Source organism: Perca fluviatilis, chromosome 9, assembly GCF_010015445.1.
Source record: "Perca fluviatilis chromosome 9, GENO_Pfluv_1.0, whole genome shotgun sequence".
NCBI lineage: Eukaryota > Metazoa > Chordata > Actinopteri > Perciformes > Percidae > Perca > Perca fluviatilis.
Window position 1 is genome coordinate 38,345,662 of NC_053120.1, and position 24,981 is coordinate 38,370,642.

Here is a 24,981-nt window from a genome sequence, read left to right on the forward strand (position 1 = left end):
TCTGGTGATACCACGTGCGCTTACAGCATGCATCTCCTAATGTTCGAAGCTTAGTTTGTGTGCTTGAACATAAAAAATAATATATATATATATATATATATATATTTTAACCCACATTACTACCATGGCATTAAGATGCTTCAGTTTAACTCCAAAGTTTCAAATGTTTAGTAAGTGGGATTGTCATTTTATTAGATTTGTGCTCCCATTGTGTATCTAAAGTACTAATCACTCAGTTCAGAGTACATTTGGCTTGCCTTATATTTATGTAAGGTCTTATGTATGGTCTTTTTTAAAGTGGTTGTCATGTCGCCTTTGTTGGTTAAAGTTGTTATTTCATATCTAACTGGTGATTTCATGATACAGGGTGTAGTTCCCTCTGGAGCTGTTGTCAGACCACATTATAGTCGGTCACATTTAATATCCAGTGTCAGTGTTGCATCGCGTTGGGAGTATGGCCACTTAATTCATCCATATTTTATTTGTTTTTCATCTAAGGGACTGTACACAAATGATTGGCATGGGGGAGGGGGCTTAATCTTAAATTTGACTTTTTGAAAAAGTAAGACCTCCTCCAAGTTTATTATATTTGGTTTGGACTCCTCTGAAAACAGAACCCCTTCTCCGTAACTCAGCTCGAACCTGGTTTCAAGCTTCAAATGTTATTGTTGATGTAGCCCATATTACACAAGTTGTTTCCAGCTGCTCTCTATTTTTGAACCACAAGCTACTAAATGACCAATTATTACCACTGTCAGCTCTCTCATATTGTAGCTTCACCCATTAGTAGCGCAACACCCCCTCTTGTGCTAGCACAGGTTGGGTTGTGCTAAATGCATTATATCATATCTATATGACCCATTCCAATTTGTCTTGTAAAATCTTGTAATGCGGAACAAAGTGAAGGTGATTGTATGTGTAGTAACAAAAAGATTGTGCGCTTCAGATATAATGTTCAGTCCCAACTAAGGATGATAATTCACATCCACTGTTACTCAGAACTGGCATATTGATCCTACTAGCAACTAGAAAATCAAGTCCTGTTACTGAGACGTGATTGTTGTCCTCTGTATGGCAGAAAACAACTTTACGATCCATGGCACTGTCACAAGGCATGTTTTCACTTTACTAGGTTGATGTAATTATTCATTTTTTAATGCAGTAAATCTTGCAAGAAAATTATGAAATGAAAAAGAAATCTGGGCCATGTAAAAATGGCCTTTCCTTCAGCAACAGAGAAATGAGACATAACCCTCCTCCTTTTCTGACCCTACTAATAATTTCCATACAGTCCCTAATATCTGCTTTCTCCACTGTGTCGTATATGTGCTTCTATTATGCCTGCATCTAGTTAGAGTATATGTAGACGGGAGACCTCCTAGTCTGGTACGTTGCACAGCGCTCCTCTCTTCTTTCAAATCAGTTGTTGTGCAACACATCAATTTAAATTGAAATAGGACACAACTGTTCTTTGTCCTGTGCTACTGCAAACAGCACTCTGGAGTGTGACATAAGTGGTGCAATATACCTACAGGAATGTAATTAAATGTCACTGACGCAAGTACTTTTGCACGAGACGTGTGGCTGTGAGAGACTTTGCACAATGTATGATAGGACATGCAGTAAATAAGAGAACAAAATTATTTTTCTATTACCGGAATAGACCTCATTGAGCTCGCTTATAGATACACGATATCAAACGGTAACGGCGCTGCTTTTCGATGTGCAAACATCGAGGGACGTGAAGGATCTAAACCAACTGTGACATACACACAAAAACTGTGAGTCGATGGTTACGCAAAGACTTTGTATCAAATTTTAAAAGGTTGTTTGGAGTCTTTACCAGCCGGTCAAGTCGTGTTCCTTCACGCTGGGAATAGCTGAAATGGACACAAACTTTTTAAAAGTTATTAGTCAATGCCAAGTCACTAAAAAAAAAACCCGAGGGAAAATGTTTGGTTATCCAAAGAGAGGGGAGCCCTGAATGAAAGGACATTGTGTTAAATGTTGTGTAGTTCTGATGTACACACTGGAATCTGTCGATGTCTATCAGTGTTCTCTCCGTTTTCCGTTCCTATTTGTGCGGTGGTGGTGTTTGGCTCATGAAATTCACTGCTGCAGTACACTCAACGGCCACACCTGACTCCGTGATGTCAGAGCAGGATGATGAAGCACCTGCTCTGACATCATCCGTTCAGGTGTGACCTCACCAGCTAAATGAAACCTTTCGGCCCAGATAGTACGACTGGGTATTGTTACATATGTCGTTTGTACCACTTTCCAATAGGGCTGGGCAATATATTGATATCGATATATGAGGCTAGATATCCTCTTCAATTTTGGATATTGTAATATCCTGATATGACACAAATGTCTTCTCCTGGTTTTAAAGGCTGCATTACAGTAGAGTGATGTCATTTTCTGAACACACCAGACGGCTCTAGCTGTTCTATTATTTGCCTTTACCCACATAGTTATTATATCAGCATAACTGATGATTATTTATCAAAAATGTCATTGTGAAAGCACCAATTGTCAACCCTAAAATATCGCCACAATATAGATATCGAGGTATTTGGTCAAAAATATCGCGATATTTGATTTTCTCCATATCGCCCAGCTCTACTTTCCAATAAAGCACCCTTTATAAGTTTCAACGTACAACACCTTTTTAAAGGACGGCCTTATTAGAAAGTGGTACCAAATTGTTGATATTTTTCCTAATACAATAAGTGTCTTTCAGTAACCACACCTCATTATACTACACTGTAGATCTCCCCCTGAAATGTTAGGCTGCTCAGGTTATATTCTGATGCTGAGACACAAGGATGTAGGGCTCATTTTGCAATTCTTTACATCCACTACTGCCACCTGCTGGTCAGTTTTAGGTGAAACACCATTTTTAGGCTCTGTTTGAAGGTCTTCGATGTCAATAAATTTACATCAAACATTACATTCTCAAATTATGTGAAATGGGGCCTTCTGAATATGAAATCCCTCATTGCATTTGAATTCGCGAATTAATGCTAAAAGCCTGCTGCCTGCTTTGCGTTTATTTCTTGAGCCAAACCAGTCATAAAGTAAAATATGACCTTTTGATGGCAAATCTATCAATCGTTTGCTCCCCTTCAAATTTGAAAATAAAATTGTAATGAAAACTGTTACCTCGATTTACTTGTTCTCCTAGCCCTTGTGTTATCTTCCCGTCAACCTTGGAAAAAAACTATTTTTTTTCTATGTTTTTGATGCCTTTTTTCAGAGTTTGTTTTTGCTTTTTCCAACGTTTTAAATTGTAACATTTTTCTTCTTTACATTTTCAGCGCTTATTTCTACGTCCCATATTTTCTGATATAAAACAAAAATTGAAAACGGGTCGATTTGACCCGAAGTCAACACCAGGGTTAAATGGGTCCATGCCGCTCAATAAACCACAAGCACAAATCATTTGGTCTGGAAATCAGACAACACATTTTTTATTGAGTGTTTTAGATTTATAGGCATTTCAACCGACCTGTATCACAAACACAAATATTTCACAGCTGGGCACAGCCTGTCAAATATTGACAATGCAGCTTCAGTCTGTTCACGTTAAAAAATATATTTCCATTCCTTTCCTCCGTTCCAGTCCTCTGCTTATGGCGCCCTTTATGTTTCTACAGTACTATAGCTTAAAAAGGAAAGAAAATGAAGCTAAATAAATAGATGCCACTAAATAAAAAAGATGAAACGTAGGCTTGAATTCCATTGCCGTGTCCAGGTGTCGCTGTAGCTACAACACGGCTGCTTATGGCAAAGGTAGTGACTTGTACTGGAGAGTTGTAGTACGATAAATGACAGTAGTATTTGTGGTGACCGATTTATTTTGTACCCGATGATCAAGCATTGATTTTGCGAAACGACAGAGGCAGCGAGGTCCATGCCGGTCCGTACGTAATGGCTTTAATCGCCGAGGAGGAGTTAACGTGTGTGGGACAACCTGTAGAGGGGATTACTGGCCTTTCTTCAACTCGATCCATGTTTTGTTCACTATCGGCACCTGAAACTAGAACCAGTACATATGAAGCACCGGGATCAGTCAACATCTCCAACGTGGGATTTTTAAGGAGGAGGTGCATGTAAACCGTGTTAGGCCGTTTTGTAGTTCTCTGGGCACTGGCCCTATACAGATACTCCGACATACTGTAGGCTTGGCTCCACCTGGACGCAGAGGTTTTCTAGTGGTTTACGTCTCCGTCTCCTCAAAAGACTGCTCCTATGTGAAACGCAGGGTTAACTGAAGGAACTATATTGATGACATCTCTGCCTTAAAAGGGATACGCCACCGTTTGTTGAAATAGAGCTTATCACGGTCTACCCTGGCTGTAGATAGGTGGGCCAATGCATTTTTTTTGTCTCAGTGCATGTAATTAGGTTTTTTATTTTGTTAGCTCACTTTTACATGCTAGCCGGCAACATAGGATTCCATTCACTACGCTAAGCTAACTAGCGGCGGCACTGCCGGTGTTGCGCCGGACTAAAACATTGCATGCACAAAAAAATGCGTTGGCCCCCCCTATCTACAGCTAGGGGAGACCGTGATAAGCCCTATTTCAACAAACTGTGATGTATCCCTTTAAATAAAATCTCAATTTAAATCAGATCTCAAAAAACTGTCAGTGCTGGTTTTTTGTGTTCTTCCTCACACTGGGAAATTTTAAATCTTACGTAAACTAGGCCCGCTTATTATGGGATTTAAATATAGTGGGGCAGAAAAGGTCACCCAGAGAGGAAGATGTCATAAACAACCAAGGGTGACCCTTTACTTGAAGGTATCTACACAAGGGCCGTTTTACAGTCGACGCATCCGAGCTTGCGCGCGACGTAGATCTCGCTGGCGCGCCAGGATTTTGCGGCGCGCGACAAAGCGGAAACCGGAAGCCTGAACGAGCTCGAGCGTAACCAGTTGCGAGGACTCTGAGTGACTGCATTTCTCTCTTGTAAACTTACTGGGTTAAGAGGAGTTCTTTTATGGTGAATGAAAGGCTCGATCCCACCAAGTAGGTCATCCAATCAAATCGAAGCATTGACGTCAATGCTGCTGCCAGTTCTGCCGTTGTTCACCTTTTTTTTTCCTTCTAGTCCGTAGAATTAGCAAATTCGGTAGCCTTTCCTCATTAGCGCCACCTCTGTTCCGGAGAAGACTGCAGCTAGGTGTATTTACGGCGCTCCCGTGACGTCACACTGGCGCTCGACAGGTCGGCTGCAGCTAGTATACCGCACGTTTCAGAGTGACATGACACGGTCATGAACATGTCATAAACACTATAAACAAGTCATGAATGTTTATGACATACCGCTTCTTTTAGTAAGTGTCATGACAAGTTAGGGTTAGAGTTCATGTGTTCATGACAGTGTCATGTCACGCTTATGTAGACACCTTCAAGTAAAGTGTTACCCAACCAAGTAACACCAGTCACAAGACGTTAACATTTAAAAACAAGAAAGAAAGGCAAAGATTTTTTTTTTTTTTAACTGGACTGAGTGTCTAGCAGACGGCTGAGTGTGAGGGAAGTACAGCACGTCAGGGGCTGTTTACGAGCCCCTGAACCTTTGACAGATGGCTTGGAGGGCGGCGGTCGGTAACGGCCCCGCCTTCTTTCTCTCACACGCCTTGTGAGGAGCACGCAGCCCTGATGGAGCGCTACGGTCCCGCCCCTCCCTCCCAGCCGGCCTCTCTAACTCAACGGTGTCTTCTCATCGAGGCTTTATGGGAAGTTCTGCTTTGAGTTCAATGCCAACCCAACTTCTGTACTTGAGAGAAAACACGGACTAGTTGACATTCAACTACTTCACCTCCCTGAGGCTTTGATGTGAACACCCCCACACAGGCGTTTAGAGTCGGTGTGGCTGATTGGACCTTTTCCAGGACTGCGTGGGCGGGGTTAGACTGAGTGATTGACATCTTCCCGAGTCCACTTTTAGGCTGCGTTCAGACCGCAGGTCAAAGTGACCCAAATCCATTTTTTTTTTGCTCAGATCTGATTTTTTTTTGTCATTACAGTGTGAACAGCCCAAGGCACAAGGCATCCGATCTTTTCCAAATCCGTTACAGGTCAGATTCTTTCTTAAATGCAAGCTCAGTCTGGACAGTCAGATCATGCCCAGTTGAGTCTGATGCGGGCCACACTTAAAAATAAATAAATCAGTCAGGCAAAAAAAAAAAATTGAGCATTACTGCCTGCAGTCTGAACGTAGCCTTAGTGTTGTTGCATCTGTTAGGGCGGGACAAATGACACCTTTATCATCCTTATTGGCTGAAAGAATTTGGGAGCTATCGAAGCTCCGGCCCACCTTCAACCTGAGAAGAGTCTAATCAAGCCAGAAGAACTGAAAAACGCCTGTGTGGCTGTTCAGAGGCGTTCAAAAATAACATTGGAAGTGATCGACCTCCACGAGAAAACCCGTTGAGTTACACGGACTGCAGGGGAACAGAGGCTCGCTAGGAGAAGAGGGCGGGACTTTGGCTTTCTGTTAAGCCCGTCGCGTCGTCTGTCGGGACACACACACACACAGAGTCAAAACTACAGTCTGTCTACAGCAACTCCACATTTTACATGTATGTACAGAGAAAACCTGAAAGTCTTGTCAGATTACAATCCAGCGTCTGGCTTGATGAACAGGGCCGAGAGGGCGAACGCCAGAAAAACAATCCCTCCGATGATTGTAACTACGGAAGCAAAACAAGAAAAGAAAATGTGGTTATAGGACAAACAACCAATGTACTTTGTTCTACAGTTCAAGAGGAAATTAAACAAGTGTTGGGTCATTCACTAATGTAGGATGGGTCGCTCCCTACACTGGAACATAACTCGTAATCTAGCAGTAGATTCAGAACTCTAAGATGTTCTGTTCTAGTCTAAAGTGTCATTAGAAAGACACCTGCTGGCACCGGAGAAGGATCCAGTTCAGATTCCAGCCATCAAAATCAGACATGCATTCAGCAAAAAAACAAACGCCACTTTTTCAGGACACTGTATTTTAAAGATCTAAATAGCTTTAGAGATCTTCATTGTAAAGGGTTTATATTTCCCATGCTTGTTCAATGAACCATGACCATGCACCTGTTAAACAGTCGAAAAGGCAATAACAGCTTGCAGGCGGTAGGCAATTAAAGTGCTCATATTATGCTCATTTTCAGGTTCATAATTGTATTTAGAGGTTGTACCAGAATAGGTTTACATGGTTTAATTTTCAAAAAACGCCATATTTTTGTTGTACTGCACATTGCTGCAGCTCCTCTTTTCACCCTGTGTGTTGAGCTCTCTGTTTTAGCTACAGAGTGAGACATCTCACTTCTGTTCCATCTTTGTTGGGAGTCGCACATGCTCAGTACCTAGGTAAGGACTACTAGCCAGTCAGAAGGCTTTTTCCCCTTTCCTTTATTGTGTTATATATCTTTTTTGTGCACGTTATACGTTTACAAAGTGAAAAAGCCCAAAGTCCCCCCCAAAGGGACTTACCATCTCCAACAGAAAACACTGTTCACCAACTGCTCCAAACAGCTCTATTGTAGTCCAGCCTTGACTTCAGAGACAGACTCGGTCACTTTGGAACACACGTTATAATGCTCGCCTAGCTGCTAGCATGGCACGCCCTCATACTCTGCTTCTGACTGGCTAGTAGTCCCTTCCTAGGTACTGTCAGGGCACGCCCTCATACTCTGCTTCTGACTGGCTAGTAGTACTTATCTAGGTACTGTCAGGGCACACCCTCATACTCTGCTTCTGACTGGCTAGTAGTCCTTACCTAGGTACTGTCAGGGCACACCCTCATACTCTGCTTCTGACTGGCTAGTAGTCCTTACCTAGCCACTGAGCATGTGCGACTCCCAACAAAGATGGAACAGAAGTGAGATGCCTCACTCTGTAGCTAAAACAGAGAGCTCAACACACAGGGTGAAAAGAGGAGCTGCAGCAATGTGCAGTACAACAAAAATATGGTGTCTTTTGAAAATTAAACCATGTAAATCTATTCTGATATAACATCTAAATACAATTATGAACCTGAAAATGAGCATAATATGAGCACTTTAATGTTCATACAAATATTTGCATAAGTTAAGTTTGCTTAAAATATAAAGCAGTTGAAAGTGACAGGACGTTTCTTTTTTTGCCGAGTATACATCAATTTAAATGTCTGGGCTGGTGTGCCAAAAGCCATGACTAATATCGGCCTTTTTTTGTTAAACAAGACTTTAAAGTGTTAAATCAGCACTAGACTAACTATTTAAAAACATAAAACCAACTCTGTTCGTAATCCATGTAAAAAAAAAACTATAAAGATGTATAACATTTTGTATATAATTCAATATGAATCTATCCTATAAAAAGTTCTTAATCCGTGTGTACGCCCAAGACAAGATCTCGTCTGTGTCTACACTTTTTTCAAGAAAGATTCACGGTGTTTTAAAGTAACTTCTTTAGCAAATAGAATTATATCATGGTACATTTTAAGGATGGGCTGTAAACATGAAAAACTGTTTGATAAAACCATCTGCTTTCAAAAAAAGAAAAACACAAACAAACTCTTACCTGTCCTGACAGATATTTTCTGGGCGATCATTCTCCCCCCTATCACAGCCAGTCCTGTACACAAACAGTGTCCAATTGTACCACCCACTGCAACTCCAAATGGATTCTGGGAATAAAAAAAAAGAAAAAAGAAATGGCCTTTTAAGTCTATTATAGCTTAAGAAAATAATGCATTGCCTTTCATAAATGTTTAAATAACAGTGTATTATCAGCAGGCAGGGCTTTTGCCGTTTGTGGTATGGCTGAATAACAAACAGAGGATTTGTTTTGCACTGGGGGGCCCCCCCCAAAAGGTGAAAAGTCAGCGCTACGATACTGTAAATACTATATAAAAAAGTACTAAAAACACACAGGCTTGTGCCTTAGAGGTGATGTAACAAACCTCCCGCGCAGCTAGAATAATGGTGGTCAGCTGCGAGCGGTCCCCCCACTCTGCCAGGAAGGTGAGGGTGAGGGCCTGGAGGAAGATGGGGGAAATGAAGCTGTGCCACTTTCCCTGAGGCATGGCGGCCCCTGATCCAGCCTCCACATCTGCAGCCCCATTAACCAGCTTGGACCGCTGGAGCTGCACAGACAACAGAGGACAATAAATGTACGTACTGAAATATGGGAGTATTATACACTCTCTTACAAACAGTACCTGCCACACATCAGACGTCAGGAGTCCCCGACTTTAGAGGACACAACTTCAGAATTGACTAAAAAGTTTGATTAATCATCTGGGAAACCTTTGGTTCAATCTACCGCTGGGAAAGTACGAGGGGGGCTTTCATCTAGGGCTGCACGATGTGAGGACGATATCTAATTGGGAATATTTTGACTGATATTACAATTTGCGATATGATCCACGATATTGGAGGGAATTTTATTTTTATACCATTATTTTTATTTACCTAGAAAAATATTTTAAAAAATGTAAATGATTATAATGTGATCTTTTTCAAGGATCTGTACAAAACAAAGATTTTTTTCTTTAGTCTGTAGGATACAATATGTAGGCTGGAGCACCGCAAGACTTAATTCAGTGTGTCCAAGTGTTTGACACCAGTTATGCCTTTAACAAACATTGCCCTACTTTCAACAGCAACTTCAGATAAGTACAAGGCTCAGAGAGGTTGCCGTCTGAAATGGGTAGGATTCCCAAGATAAGGAGAAACCTTTGTGACAGCAGGTCAGTTGGTCATGTGATGAGACGCAAGGCAGATCTCTTCGGGAAACTCCACTATCACCAAGTGGAACGATTAATCGTTTTCACATCGAAATCGCGATTTGAAAGAATGCGATTGGCGAATCGTGAAGACCGCAATTAATCGAATGTGCAATATTTATCGTTATCGTTTGGTGTAACATTTGGTCTAAAAAAAAAAATTCTGCTTTTATTATTATTATTATTATTATTTACTGTTATTTCATAAGATAAATGCTGGAATAATGCTACATATCACAGATTCAATGTTCCATGCTTATTAAAAGAAGAACAGTTGTTGCTGGCAATTCATATCTATGTTCTCATCCTTGCATATGAATAAAGAGTTTAATCTGTTACACAGTTAATACTGAACTTTAGCTAAACTTAAAAATAATAGTCACAAATCGAAATATCTGGCAGGAAAATCGCAATTTGATTCCCCCCGCCCCAAATCGTTCAGCCCTACTTTTCACCTATAAGAGCTGTGGTTTTAACAGTAAACAGCCCCATACTCCCATACAGTGAGGTAATAAACATGGCTTCAACACTCATCGCATTAACTTTGGATTCAAATCAATTTCACATTTAAATCTTCACACAGACACGTAAACCGCATCTTTTCAGTTCTTCCTCCTTGCATGTGCAAGTACGACACTATCTTCAACACCATGACACAGCATTCCTGGTAGTGGAGTCATGTGAAACCATTTGGGAGGCTGTGACTAAGTCACAAACACTATACATTATGTATGCTTACTTATAGTCCCCCTGGAGTTGTACTACTTGATCTGCCGGGGGTAAGAGTGTCTTTCAAGGTCTTCCAAGTCAAAACTTGGCTCACCTCTTCGTCCTTCTTCTTGATCTCTGCCTGCACCTCCTCCAGCTCCTCCTGGCCTTCATCGGCACTCATCCTCAGCCCCTCTCGCAGCATGCGTATACCGAAGATGGCAAACAGAGCGGTGGACACATAGTAAGTGTAGATTCTAGGGATGACGGTGGTGGCATAGCCAAACAGCACTGGGGGGGGGGGAGAAACAACAATTACTTAATTATTTACATAGATATTTATAGCATGGAGCTCTAATTCCAGCTTTGTGACACCTATATCGGTTTCAGACTCCCGCCTTGCTATTGATCCTTATCTTCTGCAGCTTGAAGTTGATTTTTATTGCTGAGCCTATTGCTCATATTTCTAACCTGGGACTCCAGACTAATTCCATCCCCAAAATCTGGAAAGCAGCCTTTGTTCTCCCTGCAACCACCGCCCATATATCCAAATGTGTTACCCTTGCCAAAGATTTTAGAATTTCAAGTAAACTCAATTGAAATAATGTGAATATTTTAAGTGGCTCCCAGATCTCATGTCGGCTTTCATTCCTTAGGAGAGGATCTAACTGAAAGACAATCATCCTACAAGTACTTGGGTATTTGAGTGGATGACAGGCTCTCTATCAGAGTGCATACTGAGAACCTAGTGAAGAAACTCAAGGCTAGGCTTTTAAAACTCACAAAACTAATTATCTACATGCACGCAGCCTCCTCTACACTTTGATACCTTAACTGTGTATCACAGTTCTCTGCGATAAACGCGTTTTACCTAAAACATCACTGTACTTTATGATCTGGTTTCCTGGCCTTCATTAAGCCCAAGAAGACAGTAGCAGTGGAAACATTTTTTTATTTACAAAGCTATAGAAGGTAATATCCCTTCATTTCTGTGTAATCTCCTCTCACTCACCAACAGCTGTTGTGATTTTGTCTCCCTGGGAGAGTTCAAAACCGATAGAAAAAAAACTGACTGAAGAGTTCAATTCCTAAACTGGATTTTATATCATGCATCTGTGGTCCCTCGTCGGTTTTTAACGTACTCAATTTTTAATTGTCCCGTGTTTTTTTGACAGTCTATTTTATCATTTTTGTAACCTTGTAAAAGTGTGCTATTTCGGCGAGGTCTCACTTGAAACAGGGACTTTAATCTCAAGGGAGTTGGTGCAAAAACCAAAGATATTCACTTCTACTAACCAGAAAGACAAGTCATCACTCCCAAGGCCAGCATGGCACCTGTCAGCACAGTGAGGCGGTTGTAACGCATGGCCATGATAGCTGCAATGAAAAATGTCTTGTCTCCCAGCTCAGAGACGATGATGACAGAGAAAGAGGCCACAAAAGCATGGATGAAACCCGTGTTTCCTTCTTTGGGAACATCTTCAGAAACTGCTGGGCCTATTGGATGGGGACTTGCTGCTTTCTGCAAAGAAAGGCAACAGAGTGACACACAATGACAGTCAGCTACGTTACACTGGGAGCGTGCCTATGTTCCCACAGCCCCATGTTCCCACATTTCTAAGATTTGTTTTCAAAATAAGGCACTATGTTCCCACATTTCCTTTTTCATAAATTTGCATCAGATTTTATCCCTGGGAGGATAGGGCTTAAATTGAAGGGAATGTAGGAACACAAGACCTAATTTTGAAATTGTCCTAGAAATGTGGGAACATAGGGCTGTGGGACCATTGGGGTCAGTTTATAATAAAAGTCAAATCGACAGGTCTGTGCGGGTAACTTAACCCTTGTTTGTTTTTGCTTTTTCCAACGTTTTAAATTGTTAATTTTTTTTCTTCTACACATTTTCAGCGCTTATTTCTACGTCCCATATTTTCTGATATAATTTTTTTTTTAAACGGGTACAATTTTACCCGAAGTCAACACAAGGGTTTAATATGGGGGGCCGCATGCTTTAAGAACATTATTGAAAATGTAAACAAAACTAGTGGCGACATTATGTCAGCGTAGCCCTGCTCATGCCAACACCCCTATCACGTCTATCTTGTTATCTTAACTTTCCTTCAAACATTTGCTTTGCTGTCCATATCTCAAATGAAAGACTAACTTTACCCAGTAGAGCTAACGTTACACCCGGAACACAATGTGGTAGCTAGGTAGCTATCTCAGTTAGCATGTGGTGGCTAGCTCGGAGGCGTTAGCAAGCAGCGGCGGAAGCAGCAGCAGCAGCACCGGCGAAGATAAAAGGTTTAATCGGTAATTATGAATTCAACGCGTTTACCTCTTGTGGGGGTTGCTCTTGGACCGGCGGGTTCTCCTCGGGAACGGCAGCAACTCCGAGCGACAGCAACAACACGGCGGAGAGCAGAAAGCAGAAGGACATCACCTGATTTCTATCAGCCCGTCGGTCTCCTCCGCCGACCATGAGAGCCATTATGGCTTCCAAAGATACTGACCACAGTTTTCGCTTTAATTTGCCTTTTGTAAATCACTTCATATCATCGGTGACAAAATGGGGCTAACTTCATATTAACGACCTAGCTGTAAAATTTTAGGAATCCTCGGTTATACACGTCACGATCACACCGACCCAGCCAGGCGGAAGTCAGAAGCTTGCTTCTTCTTCTTCTTCTTCTGGCTTCCCGGCAGACTAGAAGTCTTGCGGCAAATTGCTGCCTCTCACAGGACAGTTCAGAATCCGTTTTTATTGCAATCAGTTTTATTGGCCAAGTATACTTACATACACATGGGATTTGACTTCGGTAGGTGTTAACTCTCTATACATTCAACAAATAGACATGCAGTAGTAAGCATTCAGTAGACAAATAGTAATATAGACACATACTGTACACTAAAGACAACAATATGCACATAACATAATATACAAAAATACAAATATGCAAATAAGACATAATATCAAGTACAAATGGAGTGGGATGTAGTGCACAAAGTAATAGTGCAAAGTACTGTGCAAGATGCATATTGGAATGATAAGGTAATGTGTAGAGAAGTGGGTGAGTGGCCAAAGTGGGGATGACCCCACTTCTCAAGTGTTAAGTAGAGTGATGGCAGTGGGGAAGAAGCTGTTCTTATGTCTGGTTGTTTTTGTGCGCAGGGATCCATAGCCCCTGCCAGAGGGGAGGAGGTTAAAGAGAGTGTGTGCAGGATGTGTGGGGTCTTTGGTGATGTTCTCTGCCCTTTTGCCTGTATAAGTAACATTTGAAAGTATTGTCAAACTCAGTGGAGTAGTCCTGTTGCAGAGATATAATCCATGACGGCTTCCACTATCTCAAATTGATATTCGGTGGGAATAAAGGTCCCATGGCATGAAAATGTCACTTTATGAGGTTTTTTAACATTAATATGAGTTCCCCCAGCCTGCCATTGGTCCCCCAGTGGCTAGAAATAGTGATAGGTGTAAACCGAGCCCTGGGTATCCTGCTCTGTCTTTGAGAAAATGAAAGCTCAGATGGGCCGATCTGGAATGGTTACCTTCCGTTTCTCTGCTTTGCCCGCCCAGAGAATTTGGCCCACCCATGAGAGAGAGACATCATGGCTTTCAAACGAGCAAAGTGGCAGTTGGTCAAGGCCACACCCCCACCCTCCACCTTGCCCCCCCTCTCTCCTCCTCAATAGCTACAGACGCAGAAATTGCACATACTAAGGAAAGCTCATTGTGGGACTGGCTCTAGTGGCTGTAATTCTGCACCAAGGCTGAATTTCGGGAAAGAGACTTCAGATACGGTATTAGGTGACCACTAAGGTCTATATAAAAGATACTTCAGATACAGTATTAGGGGACCACTAAGGTCTATATATAAGAGACTTCAGATACAGTATTAGGGGACCACTAAGGTCTATATAAAAGATACTTCAGATACAGTATTAGGGGACCACTAAGGTCTATAAAAGAGACTTCAGATACAGTATTAGGGGACCACCAAGGCCTATATAAAAGAGACTTCAGATACAGTATTAGGGGACCACTAAGGTCTATATATAAGAGACTTCAGATACAGTATTAGGGGACCACTAAGGCCTATATAAAAGCATCCAAAGAGCACCATGTCATGGGACCTTTAAGTAAGGATCTCAATGTCATGTTCTGTATTCCCATGTGACATAGCGCAGTGAACAACTGTTCTCTTTCATTTTTGTATTGGTGACTGTGCAAAAGTACATGTTGAACAGTTTGTTTCTGTTTGCAGGTTCCACAAAGTCCATCCTCATGCTTGCTCATCTTTGCTAGATTCCATGCAAGTCCACAATGCCCGAGTCTCAGCCTTGTCATTATTACAAAGTGTCTGCTTTCTTTGCCCAAGTAGCACTGCTCTGCCTGTACCCTATTTTGAATCGAAAAATAACGACGACCCCTCTTTTCCTTTTCCCACTTCCTTTGCCACACCGCTGTAACATTTTTCTTAATGACAGACCGGCATTCAGATATCCCAACACATACCCTTAAATCAATGTCTCTTTTCAGTGCCATTTTAGCTGCCTTATCTGCTATCTCATTCCCATCTATCCCAACATAGGCAGGCACCCAAACAATCCCACCAATCCTCCAGCCTTCTCCATCTTATACAACAGAGCCATTACTTCCATAACAAGGTCTGGCCTGGCTCCCCAATTGCTTCCTATCAGAGTTTTAAAAACTGAGGCCGAATCTGAACATATGACCGCTCTCCTTGGCAGCACTTCCTCCACCCACTGTAGTGCCCAAATTATAGCTATGTTGTATAAACCGATACCCCTTCAGACAGTCGTTTGAGCTGTACAATTTCGTAATGGTCAGTGTGCGGGACTTTTTCTAAGCTTCTGATCTGTTACTTTTGATCTAATCCTACGCACCTGCCCGACAAAAGAGGTGTGCAAATAAAGCTTTCCTACGTATGTTGAGGAATATAAAAAGCAAAGCCCCACTTCCCAGTTTGTGGATCTTGAGATCCATCTGTGTAAATCTGAAGATATGTCTCCCAATGCTTACCCAGCCTTTGTTTAACCAACCCCGGATATACACTACTTTCAAGATGTTTTATATTTTTCAATATACTGAAGTCTATTTCTGGGGTGGGCAGCATCCATGGAGGTATAACTGCCCAGTACACTTGCGGGGCCACACCGGCCTCTCCTAGTCCCAGTTTCTCAACCTTTTTGCTGATGTTAAACAAAAAACACTCTGTCTTCCTGTTCCCTTATGCCCACTCCCAAGCATTATTCAGAACTGCTTTTGCCGGGTGCTCTTCTTTATATCCCCACAGTTTAACAACATACTGCAACGCCAGTTTCTCTCGTCGAATTGACAATGGCATCTCCCCTATCTCAACCAGTAAAGCTGGGACTGGGGTTGTACGAAGGGCCCCACAACATAATCTCAGAGCCTTGGCCTGTATTACATCGTTTTTTTTATCTAATATTCTTGACCTTATAATTGCTCTGTAAATCATTACACAACACACACACACTACAGCTGGTTTACACTCTCCTTTAAATACATCCACAAATCTTTTAAACTCCTGCCCATTTGCAGTTAAGCTCCTTGCATTCCATTGCAAGATGTAAAACATCAACAGATTAATTATCATCACGTTCATTCACATCCATTTCCGCCTCTTTACCACTTTCCTCACTCCTACCCGTGGGCCTCCTTTCTCTCTCCCTCCCTCTCTCCTGCACCTCCAACTTCTGTCTCATGAACACGTGCGACTCCTCTGGGCCTAGTTCTACCTCCTCAAGAAACCTTTCAGCAGCCTCTACTACAATCTTAATAGCATCTGACCTTTTGGTTATATTTATATGTCTAGCTGCCCATATCACATCTACCATGAATGCAAGAAGTGACTGCTTTTCCTTTATCTGCATTGTTCCCCTTTTTTCTGGCAGTGCAGGGCCTGTTAGTTTCCCCTGAGCCCTTCACTTTTCTTAAAGCATCTGCATAAGACATGTTCTCTCCAGCTCTAATCTTTTCCACTTCCACAGCTGTTATAGGATACCCACACCCCCTGAAAGAAGTTATATGGTTACCACCACAATTGCAACACTTTGTTTCCACAACCTGGCATTGTGCAAAGTCACGGTCCCCCCCACACTTTCCACATCTCTTATTCCCTCTACGTGCAGCTGCCACATGCCCAAACCGTTGACACTTGTAGCATCGCAATGGAGGACGTCTGTACTCTCTCACTGGGAAACTCATATACCCCATGTATACTCTTGGTGGTATGCTCTCTTGCTTAACAGGTAAGCAACACAGCTGTGCCATCTTTTTTTAAACCTACTGGCAGACTCAATCTCAGCTCTCTGTAAATGTTTAACTATGGCACTCTCGGTAATATCAGAGTTAATTTATATTACTCCCTTAACATCTCTACCTGCAGGAACAAAGCATTCAATTGGCCTGTTAATGAGATGGCGGACTCTCATAGCTTTTGTTTTTTGGCCTTTTGTTTTACAGAAAATCGAATATTTCCATTTCTCAACATTCTCACATTAAGTACACTTCCCATTTTATCCTTTATTTCATAAAAGAACAAGTGATTTTTGGTGACATTGATGACACAACAGCTCACCTCTCACCTGGAGAGACTTTTGCTGTGGAAGAATGTTACTGCAGCACTGCCAGGCCTCACATTCACTATCGGGAGCTGTTGACTACAGTCCATTTTGTCCCGTTGGCTATTGAGCAGCTTCATTAGTCGAGAACACTTTGTCAATCAGTGCTCAGAAGGAGGTGAGTTTTACTCCCACACCTTCATATCACCAGGCGTCTCTGACATTTTTCTGGGACTTTACAGTTCCAGAAAAGGAACGCAAAACAGAAGACACCAATAACAACTCACAGCACAAAAGGTATAAATGCTTTTCTATGCCTCGGATATGACTCATATTTGCTAATATAAAGTTCATGACAAAGCTGTGCTGCTAGTGCCTGGTTGAACAGCACATAAAGAACAACAAGCCACCAGGTAAGAGACAGGCCTCCGAAAACCAAGCTCAGTGAGACGTAGATCAGTAGCTCTGCGAGGTAATGTGGGCATGACACCAGCTCGAACCAGCCTCCCTCTGGCACTCTGTGAGCCAGCGTTTCCACTCTCCCTGAAAGACACAAAAGACAACAAACAGAAAACACATCAGTCTGCATGTAACTGATAGACAACTGGTTTACCTTACTATTCCATTGGTTATGTATGTGCTATGTTAAAAGGTCCCATGGCATGCTGCTTTTTGGATGCTTTTATATAGACCTTAATGGTCCCCTAATACTGTATCTGAAGTCTCTTTTATATAGACCTTAGTGGTCCCCTAATACTGTATCTGAAGTCTCTTTTATATAGACCTTAGTGGTCCCCTAATACTGTATCTGAAGTCTCTTTTATATAGACCTTAGTGGTCCCCTAATACTGTATCTGAAGTCTCTTTTATATAGACCTTAGTGGTCCCCTAATACTGTATCTGAAGTCTCTTTTATATAGACCTTAGTGGTCCCCAAATACTGTATCTGAAGTCTCTTTCCCAAAATTCAGCCTTGGCGCAGAATTACAGCCACTAGAGCCAGTCCCACAATGAGCTTTCCTTAGGATGTGCCATTTCTGTGTCTGTAGCTTTAAATGCTATTGAGGAGGAGAGGGGGTGCAAGGTGGACGGTGGGGGTGTGGCTTTGACTAACTGCCATGCTTCGCTTGTTTGCAAGCCATGATGTCTCTCTATTTCTCATGGGTGGGCCAAATTCTGTGGGTGGGAAAAGCAGAGAAAGAGGAGGTAACCTTGCTCCTTATGACCTCATAAGGAGAAGATTCCAGATCGGCCCATCTGAGCTTTCATTTTCTCAAAGGCAGAGCAGGATACCCAGGGCTCGGTTAACACCTATCACCATTTCTAGCCACTGGGGGACCATAGGCAGGCTGGGAACTCATATTAATGTTAAAAAACCTCATGAAGTGAAATGTTCATGCCATTGGACCTTTAAAGCTGCACCAGTGAATATATTTATATGGATTACATGACTATGTGTAATGTGAAAGGTGTTGCTCACTGGGACTACAGACATAAATTAGCTCATAGCTAACTCTGGCTAACTTATGTTGCATACGTTTGTTTACAGCTAAGAAACTGTACACTGTCAAATAAATAAATAACTTGTGATAAACCCACAGACCACCAACTCTGCAATTCTCCTCAGCTTTACAGAGCTGGAGGTAGCAAAAAACACCCATCGATTCTAATAATTATGGTCAATTGGTAAATAATCAGCAGTATTTTAGTATACATCATTTGTAGTAAAAGACCCAAAACACCCAGAAACAGCATACCTGACTTTCCAGTGCGAAGCCTGGCCAGCAGGACAGTGGATTGATGCTGCATCAGTGACGCTCCAATGAAAAGTGAGCTTCCAGCCAAGTGAAACCAGTCCAGCTGAGAGAGGAGGGTTCCAGTCCCTAAAAAGAACATCACAAACATCAATACCACATAGGGAGAACCAGTGAACGGCAGATGTAGAGAGAAGTGATTTCAGTTCAACCTTTTCCCAGACGATCCGAACAGAGCACCGTCAACCCCATTGCGATGTAATAGCACACGCCGAACACATACTGCACCAAATGCATGGCTCCATCAGAGAAGACACTGACAAACAGGCACTCCATCAGCCTCCGGAGGGAGTGGACGCAGAGCAGCAGCTGCACCAGCAGAGTAGACAGCTGTGGGACTAAACACAGTAGGATTACCAGAAGTGGGGCAGTTAACCCTCCTGTTGTCCTCAGGGCAAATTTGACCCCTTTTTAAAATGTCTATATCAGAAATATGGGTTTCCCTTCAACCAAATTACCCAAAAATAACATGGATGGTTCCCTACAACGCTCTTCGCAAGTACAATTAATGATCACTAATTTCATTGAATTTTGAGTGTTTTATTTTTTGTTTCATTTATTTGAAAAAAATTTAAACAGTTTAAAAAGTATACTGACTAAACTTTGACACAAGTCTCTGATTATCCATCAACATACGTTCCTCTAAAATTAGTCAAAATAATTCATAATTTCTGCTTTTTTTTAATTAAACAATTATGTATAATTTCATATACACAAGGTCTATTGACCATTCATTCAAAAAATAAGTGTAAAACTAAAGTGTTTAAGTTGGTGTTAGTGGTAGTGAAAAGATTTGTCAAGCGTCGAAAAAAAACGCCAAAAATATTGAAAAACATGACAAAAAAAAAAGGGTTAATTTTCTATTTTTGACCCGAGAGGACATATCGATGCACTGGAAATTTTGCCCATGAGGACCATGGCAACCATATTCCAGAATGGCCACCAAATAGGTACTAAATATGCCTGAATGTTGCAGAAAACTGATTTTTTTTTCGACTCCTGCCAAGACGTGTTCAAGCTAATTAGATCCGATGTTATAAGACTACCGACTAGGAGTGTAAATCTTCACTGGTCTCATGATTCGATTATGATGCATCACGATGTGCCACCTCCTCAATATTTTTATATATTGCTACACATGGTTTTCATCAACACATTCAAGCAGTCAGATATATAAACACTCCTTTTATAGTATCTGCTGTTAAAAAAAGACACTTCCTGAAGGTAGCGGAGTCCGAACACAGCAGACAAAACGTAAAAACAAAATAAGCAGCGACCGGAAAATCAACAAGTAATATCAGTAGGCAATAATCGATTATGGTCTGTCAATGCCTCGATGCAGAATCGTCCAGGTCCGCATCGCGAAGCATCGATGCAATGATTCATTTCGACAACCTTACTACAGAAATGCTTCCTTCCCTCTTTTTTTTTTTTTAAGGATGCTTTCTTTATTCTATGTAATGTAACACGTAAAATAACAACTTATGTTGCATACGTTTGTTCACTGATTTACAATTATTAGTAAAGGTACTATTTTCTTACAAGAGATAGTAATGCAGTTATACCGTATGTCTCCAGGCAGCCATGAGGAGGCTGATAGTAGGATGTTACTCCATGTTTTACATGCTGCACCTCACGGCCATCAGATATTGATTTATACTGTTGATTCAGATGTTGTTGTGCTAGCTGTTTCTGTGCTGCAAAGTCTTAAAGAAGGTACACTGAGCCTCTGCTTGCATTCGGAGCACGCAAACATTTCAGATACCTTGCAGCACATGGTATTCCAAAGGGCCTTGGATTTGAAAGGCCCTTCAGGGGCTACTTTTGCAGCAACCCACATATCCATATCTTTTTTATAACATATAAACCTACATCTGTTTCAAATGTGTTGCTTTTATCGCAAAATACACAATTGTTTAAAACAATGTGCTTTTTTTGTGCACTTGAACACTGTAAGTTTCAGTACAATGTCAACTACTATGTCATGGAAGCATTTGGCAGACCTGTTCAAGTAGGAGATGATGTACATTTTTTATTTGAAAATGTATTTTTATTTATTTTACTCCTAAGGACTGAAGTTTGAAGTCTGAACTTAAAAATAAAATGTGGCACTGGCATATCACTTATTCTCCAGGTAAAATAATTTACCTATTTTTCAGGTGTGAATGTGTGTCTACATTTGTCAAATGAAACACTTATGGTAGAATAAAATGCTGTTTGTCTTGTGTATCGCCTTATCTACAACACACAAGTGTAATAAGGTAAAGGTAGTACACGAGAGATACTTGGATTTCTCTTCAGTAAAATGAAAGTGTATGTATATCAGGGGAAACGTGGATATACACATCAGTATGGGCCAAAATGAGTTTGAAAATACTGGTGTATCGAATATCGGCCAAAATCCAATATCGTGCATCCCTAATTTTTTGGGATATTTCAAACTAGCTGCCCCACTACAGTACCAGTGTGAATCAAACAGGATAACACAAGCTTTAAAAAGAGCCTACCTTGACTGTCAGTGCTGGGAACACCTGTCAAAAAGTCTAATACCCCAGTCAGCAATAACGGGTATGACTGATGCTGGAATATGGAGATCAGGTAGAAGGCCAGGAGAAGACCATTCCAGCCAACAGAGATGGCATAGAAATGCCAGAACCACCTGAACAGAGAGAAAAGTAGCTCAAGTTATGATTGGTGTGTGCGTAACTAAATAAGCAAAGACACATTCAAGTTTTAAATTAACCCCTAGAATTTCAGTTAAATATATTACAAATGTGTTAATTATACACACCATTTATAATTTTTTATATTACAGTTTATCACGTTTGTCTACGTGTTTTCCTAAATGACCGTTACCTTTTTGGGACGTCAAATGCCCGCAGCCAGTCGTCTCTTTTGAGGTTTTGTTTGGTTTTTCCGTACCGAATAAGATCCTGAAATAACATGTAAAGACGACATGTTTCATATTTTCTCGGCAGGTGCAATGAGATTTTGTGAGCACAGAACGCCAGAAGGAAAAATAAAGCCAGAAACGACCATAAAACATCAGCAAAGCTTAAAGCGTAGCTAACTGAACCCCAACTCATTTTCAAGCTTGTGGACATTGTTTTGTGCGACGCAGAATAGAGACCGTCGGGAAACGGTCACAATAGTTCCGGGTGAAATTGATGCCAGGAAATGCCAGGTAATTATTTAATCGTAATAAGTTAGTTATATGCAAGGTAGTTAAATATGTAATTCCATAGCTACTTATCTAACAAAAAGTTCATGTCCATCTGCCATCATGACCATACAGTGTGGTCACTGTCTCTCAAAACATGCATCAGTTTGACTTTGAACATACAAAGTAAAATGTAGTAATGTACGTATTCATATTGCGGCTGCAGCCAATGATTATGCAACTAACGATTTTTTTCGTTGTCAAATTATCGGTTAATAAAATGCAAAAAACAAACGAAAACAACCAAAAAACATGAGAAATGCCAATATCAGACCTAGCATAGGAACATATTGAAACAGTTTATTTTGTTCAACCAAAAATCTAATATCAAAAAAAGAAAAACAGCAAATATTTGGTGGTGGTGTTTTTTTTTTTGGTATTGGTCTTCTTAATGATCTATCAGACTATAACTACTTGAGAGTCAAAAAGACATATACCATTAAAAAAATCTAGGTTTCATTAAAGTTGTGTGTTAAACAAGATGAAGATTGTTTTTAGGAAAGCGTGGCTATACATGCCTATAGGCTATTAAGGCTCCATGCTAGCAGCAAACTACATATATATGTAGTTTGCTGCTAGCATGGAGCTTAAGTCGGACCCCCGTGTGAAACACCAAACTGCTTCCTTACGGTGGCCGGGAAGTGCAATGCAACATTACAAAGAATGAAACACTTTTACATTTTGGAAAACAAATTTACATTTTGGAAAACAAATTTACATTTTGGAAAACAAAATAACATTTTAGAAAACAAATTTACATTTTGGAAAACAAAATAACATTTTAGAAAACAAATTTACATTTTGGAAAACAAAATAACATTTTCGAAAACAAATTTACATTTTAGAAAACAAATTTACATTTTGGAAAACAAAATAACATTTTAGAAAACAAATTTACATTTTCGAAAACAAATTTACATTTTAGAAAACAAATTAACAAGATGCAAAACACTTTTACCAGTCCCGAAACAAATTTACAAATGACAGATTCTTCACGGAAAGGGAATGTACCACATACCGGAAGTGATGAGGTGTTGTTGGTGAGCGCAGTCAATTTGTGTTGTTGTGAGTGAGTATATGGCGTGAATGAAGTTTATGGTGACTTTACGTGTGGTCGGTGTTTGGAGTTTTTATATGACGCGGACCTGACGGAAACACAGGGAACGTATCGACAGCCGCGGCCGGATCGAAGCGCTACGGGGGGGGAGCGCAGTCCGTCTGCAGCTGCAGGACCTGGAGCTCACTGCCCATTCCTGGGAGCCAAAACCGACACCACGCAGCTGGAGACCCAGGCCGTATTGCTGGGCCCGCTGGAGGGAAGGGAAGCCCGGGAGAATCAGATCCAGGACTGAACGGAGCGGACTGTCACAGCCTGCTGAAGTTTAAATCACAGGTTTCCTAAAGGGAGTCTGGCGGGACTCGGACTGTGGACGACGAAACACGACTTAAAGTCTCGTTAAATAAATAAATACATGCAGAAATAAATGAATCATTAGTGGGGGAGTGAGCCTGGACATTTCAGTCTGTTTAAACTTCACTTTGAAGCAGAACCTCTTAGTTCAGAAGGGTGAAGTTTCCGTTTGTACTCATATCTGTGAACTGATTATAATAAATATTCTTTGTATTAACACATTAATTAGTCTCTTTGTCTTTTTGTTTAAAAAAACTAGAACATCGCATGAGATTTTGACGATTTATAGTGATTTTATTTCCGTTAGACCTTTGTACGGTGGCCGAGAAGTGCAATGCAACATTACAAAGAATGAAACACTTTTACATTTTGGAAAACAAATTTACATTTTGGAAAACAAATTTACATTTTGGAAAACAAAATAACATTTTGGAAAACAAATTTACATTTTGGAAAACAAAATAACATTTTAGAAAACAAATTTACATTTTGGAAAACAAAATAACATTTTAGAAAACAAATTTACATTTTAGAAAACAAATTTACATTTTGGAAAACAAAATAACATTTTAGAAAACAAATTTACATTTTGGAAAACAAAATAACATTTTCGAAAACAAATTTACATTTTGGAAAACAAAATAACATTTTCGAAAACAAATTTACATTTTAGAAAACAAATTTACATTTTGGAAAACAAATTTACATTTTGGAAAACAAAATAACATTTTCGAAAACAAATTAACAAGATGCAAAACACTTTTACCAGTCCCAAAACAAATTTACAAATGACAGATTCTTCACGGAAAGGGAATGTACCACATACCGGAAGTGATGAGGTTTTGTATACATGTCGCCTTGACTACGGCAGTTATGGATCGAATGCGTCAATAGAGCCGCCATCTTGGAACAGGGGAGGCACTGCCTTATATACTGTCTATGGGCCGTCCTTAATGCATCAGCGTCAATGTAGGCAAAGGTCTAACGGAAATAAAATCACTATAAATCGTCAAAATCTCATGCGATGTTCTAGTTTTTTTAAACAAAAAGACAAAGAGACTAATTAATGTGTTAATACAAAGAATATTTATTATAATCAGTTCACAGATATGAGTACAAACGGAAACTTCACCCTTCTGAACTAAGAGGTTCTGCTTCAAAGTGAAGTTTAAACAGACTGAAATGTCCAGGCTCACTCCCCACCACAATGATTCATTTATTTCTGCATGTATTTATTTATTTAACGGAGACTTTAAGTCGTGTTTCGTCGTTCACAGTCCGAGTCCCGCCAGACTCCCTTTAGGAAACCTGTGATTTAAACTTCAGCAGGCTGTGACAGTCCGCCTCGCTTCAGTCCTGGATCTGATTCTCCCGGGCTTCCCTTCCCTCCAGCGGGCCCAGCAATACGGCCTGGGTCTCCAGCTGCGTGGTGTCGGTTTTGG

General features: G+C 40.8%; 2 protein-coding genes across 2 annotated transcripts; both read right to left on the reverse strand.

The window, feature by feature from the left end:
* Positions 1-3,441: 3,441 nt before the first annotated feature.
* On the reverse strand, positions 3,442-13,186 carry tmem165 (transmembrane protein 165). The gene is made up of 6 exons (XM_039810438.1): positions 12,824-13,186; positions 11,782-12,007; positions 10,601-10,776; positions 8,953-9,135; positions 8,571-8,676; positions 3,442-6,706 (listed from the first exon to the last, which is right to left on the reverse strand). The coding sequence occupies exons 1-6, from the start codon at positions 12,974-12,976 to the stop codon at positions 6,630-6,632; spliced, it is 921 nt and encodes a 306-aa protein (XP_039666372.1). The 5' UTR covers positions 12,977-13,186; the 3' UTR covers positions 3,442-6,629.
* Positions 13,187-16,013: 2,827 nt separating this feature from the next.
* On the reverse strand, positions 16,014-22,056 carry srd5a3 (steroid 5 alpha-reductase 3). Its single transcript, XM_039812399.1, has 5 exons — positions 21,765-22,056; positions 21,416-21,567; positions 19,061-19,246; positions 18,852-18,977; positions 16,014-17,637 (listed from the first exon to the last, which is right to left on the reverse strand). Exons 1-5 carry the CDS (start codon positions 22,010-22,012, stop codon positions 17,378-17,380), a joined length of 972 nt encoding a protein of 323 aa, XP_039668333.1. The 5' UTR covers positions 22,013-22,056; the 3' UTR covers positions 16,014-17,377.
* Between the last annotated feature and the right edge of the window lie 2,925 nt (positions 22,057-24,981).

What these genes read in the sequence shown, in the direction of transcription:
- tmem165 (XM_039810438.1), bottom strand. Translation starts at nt 12,976, where the DNA reads ATGGCTCTCATGGTCGGCGGAGGAGACCGACGGGCTGATAGAAATCAG. An exon ending in AGTGATGACTTGTCTTTCTG is followed by an intron (nt 10,777 to 11,781) that starts GTTAGTAGAAGT and finishes CCCCCCCCCCAG; the next exon opens with TGCTGTTTGGCTATGCCACC. An exon ending in TCAAGAAGAAGGACGAAGAG is followed by an intron (nt 9,136 to 10,600) that starts GTGAGCCAAGTT and finishes TTGTCTGTGCAG; the next exon opens with CTCCAGCGGTCCAAGCTGGT.
- srd5a3 (XM_039812399.1), bottom strand. Translation starts at nt 22,012, where the DNA reads ATGTCCACAAGCTTGAAAATGAGTTGGGGTTCAGTTAGCTACGCTTTA. An exon ending in GCATTTGACGTCCCAAAAAG is followed by an intron (nt 21,568 to 21,764) that starts GTAACGGTCATT and finishes CTCTCTGTTCAG; the next exon opens with GTGGTTCTGGCATTTCTATG. An exon ending in TTCGGATCGTCTGGGAAAAG is followed by an intron (nt 18,978 to 19,060) that starts GTTGAACTGAAA and finishes TGTTCTTTTTAG; the next exon opens with GGACTGGAACCCTCCTCTCT.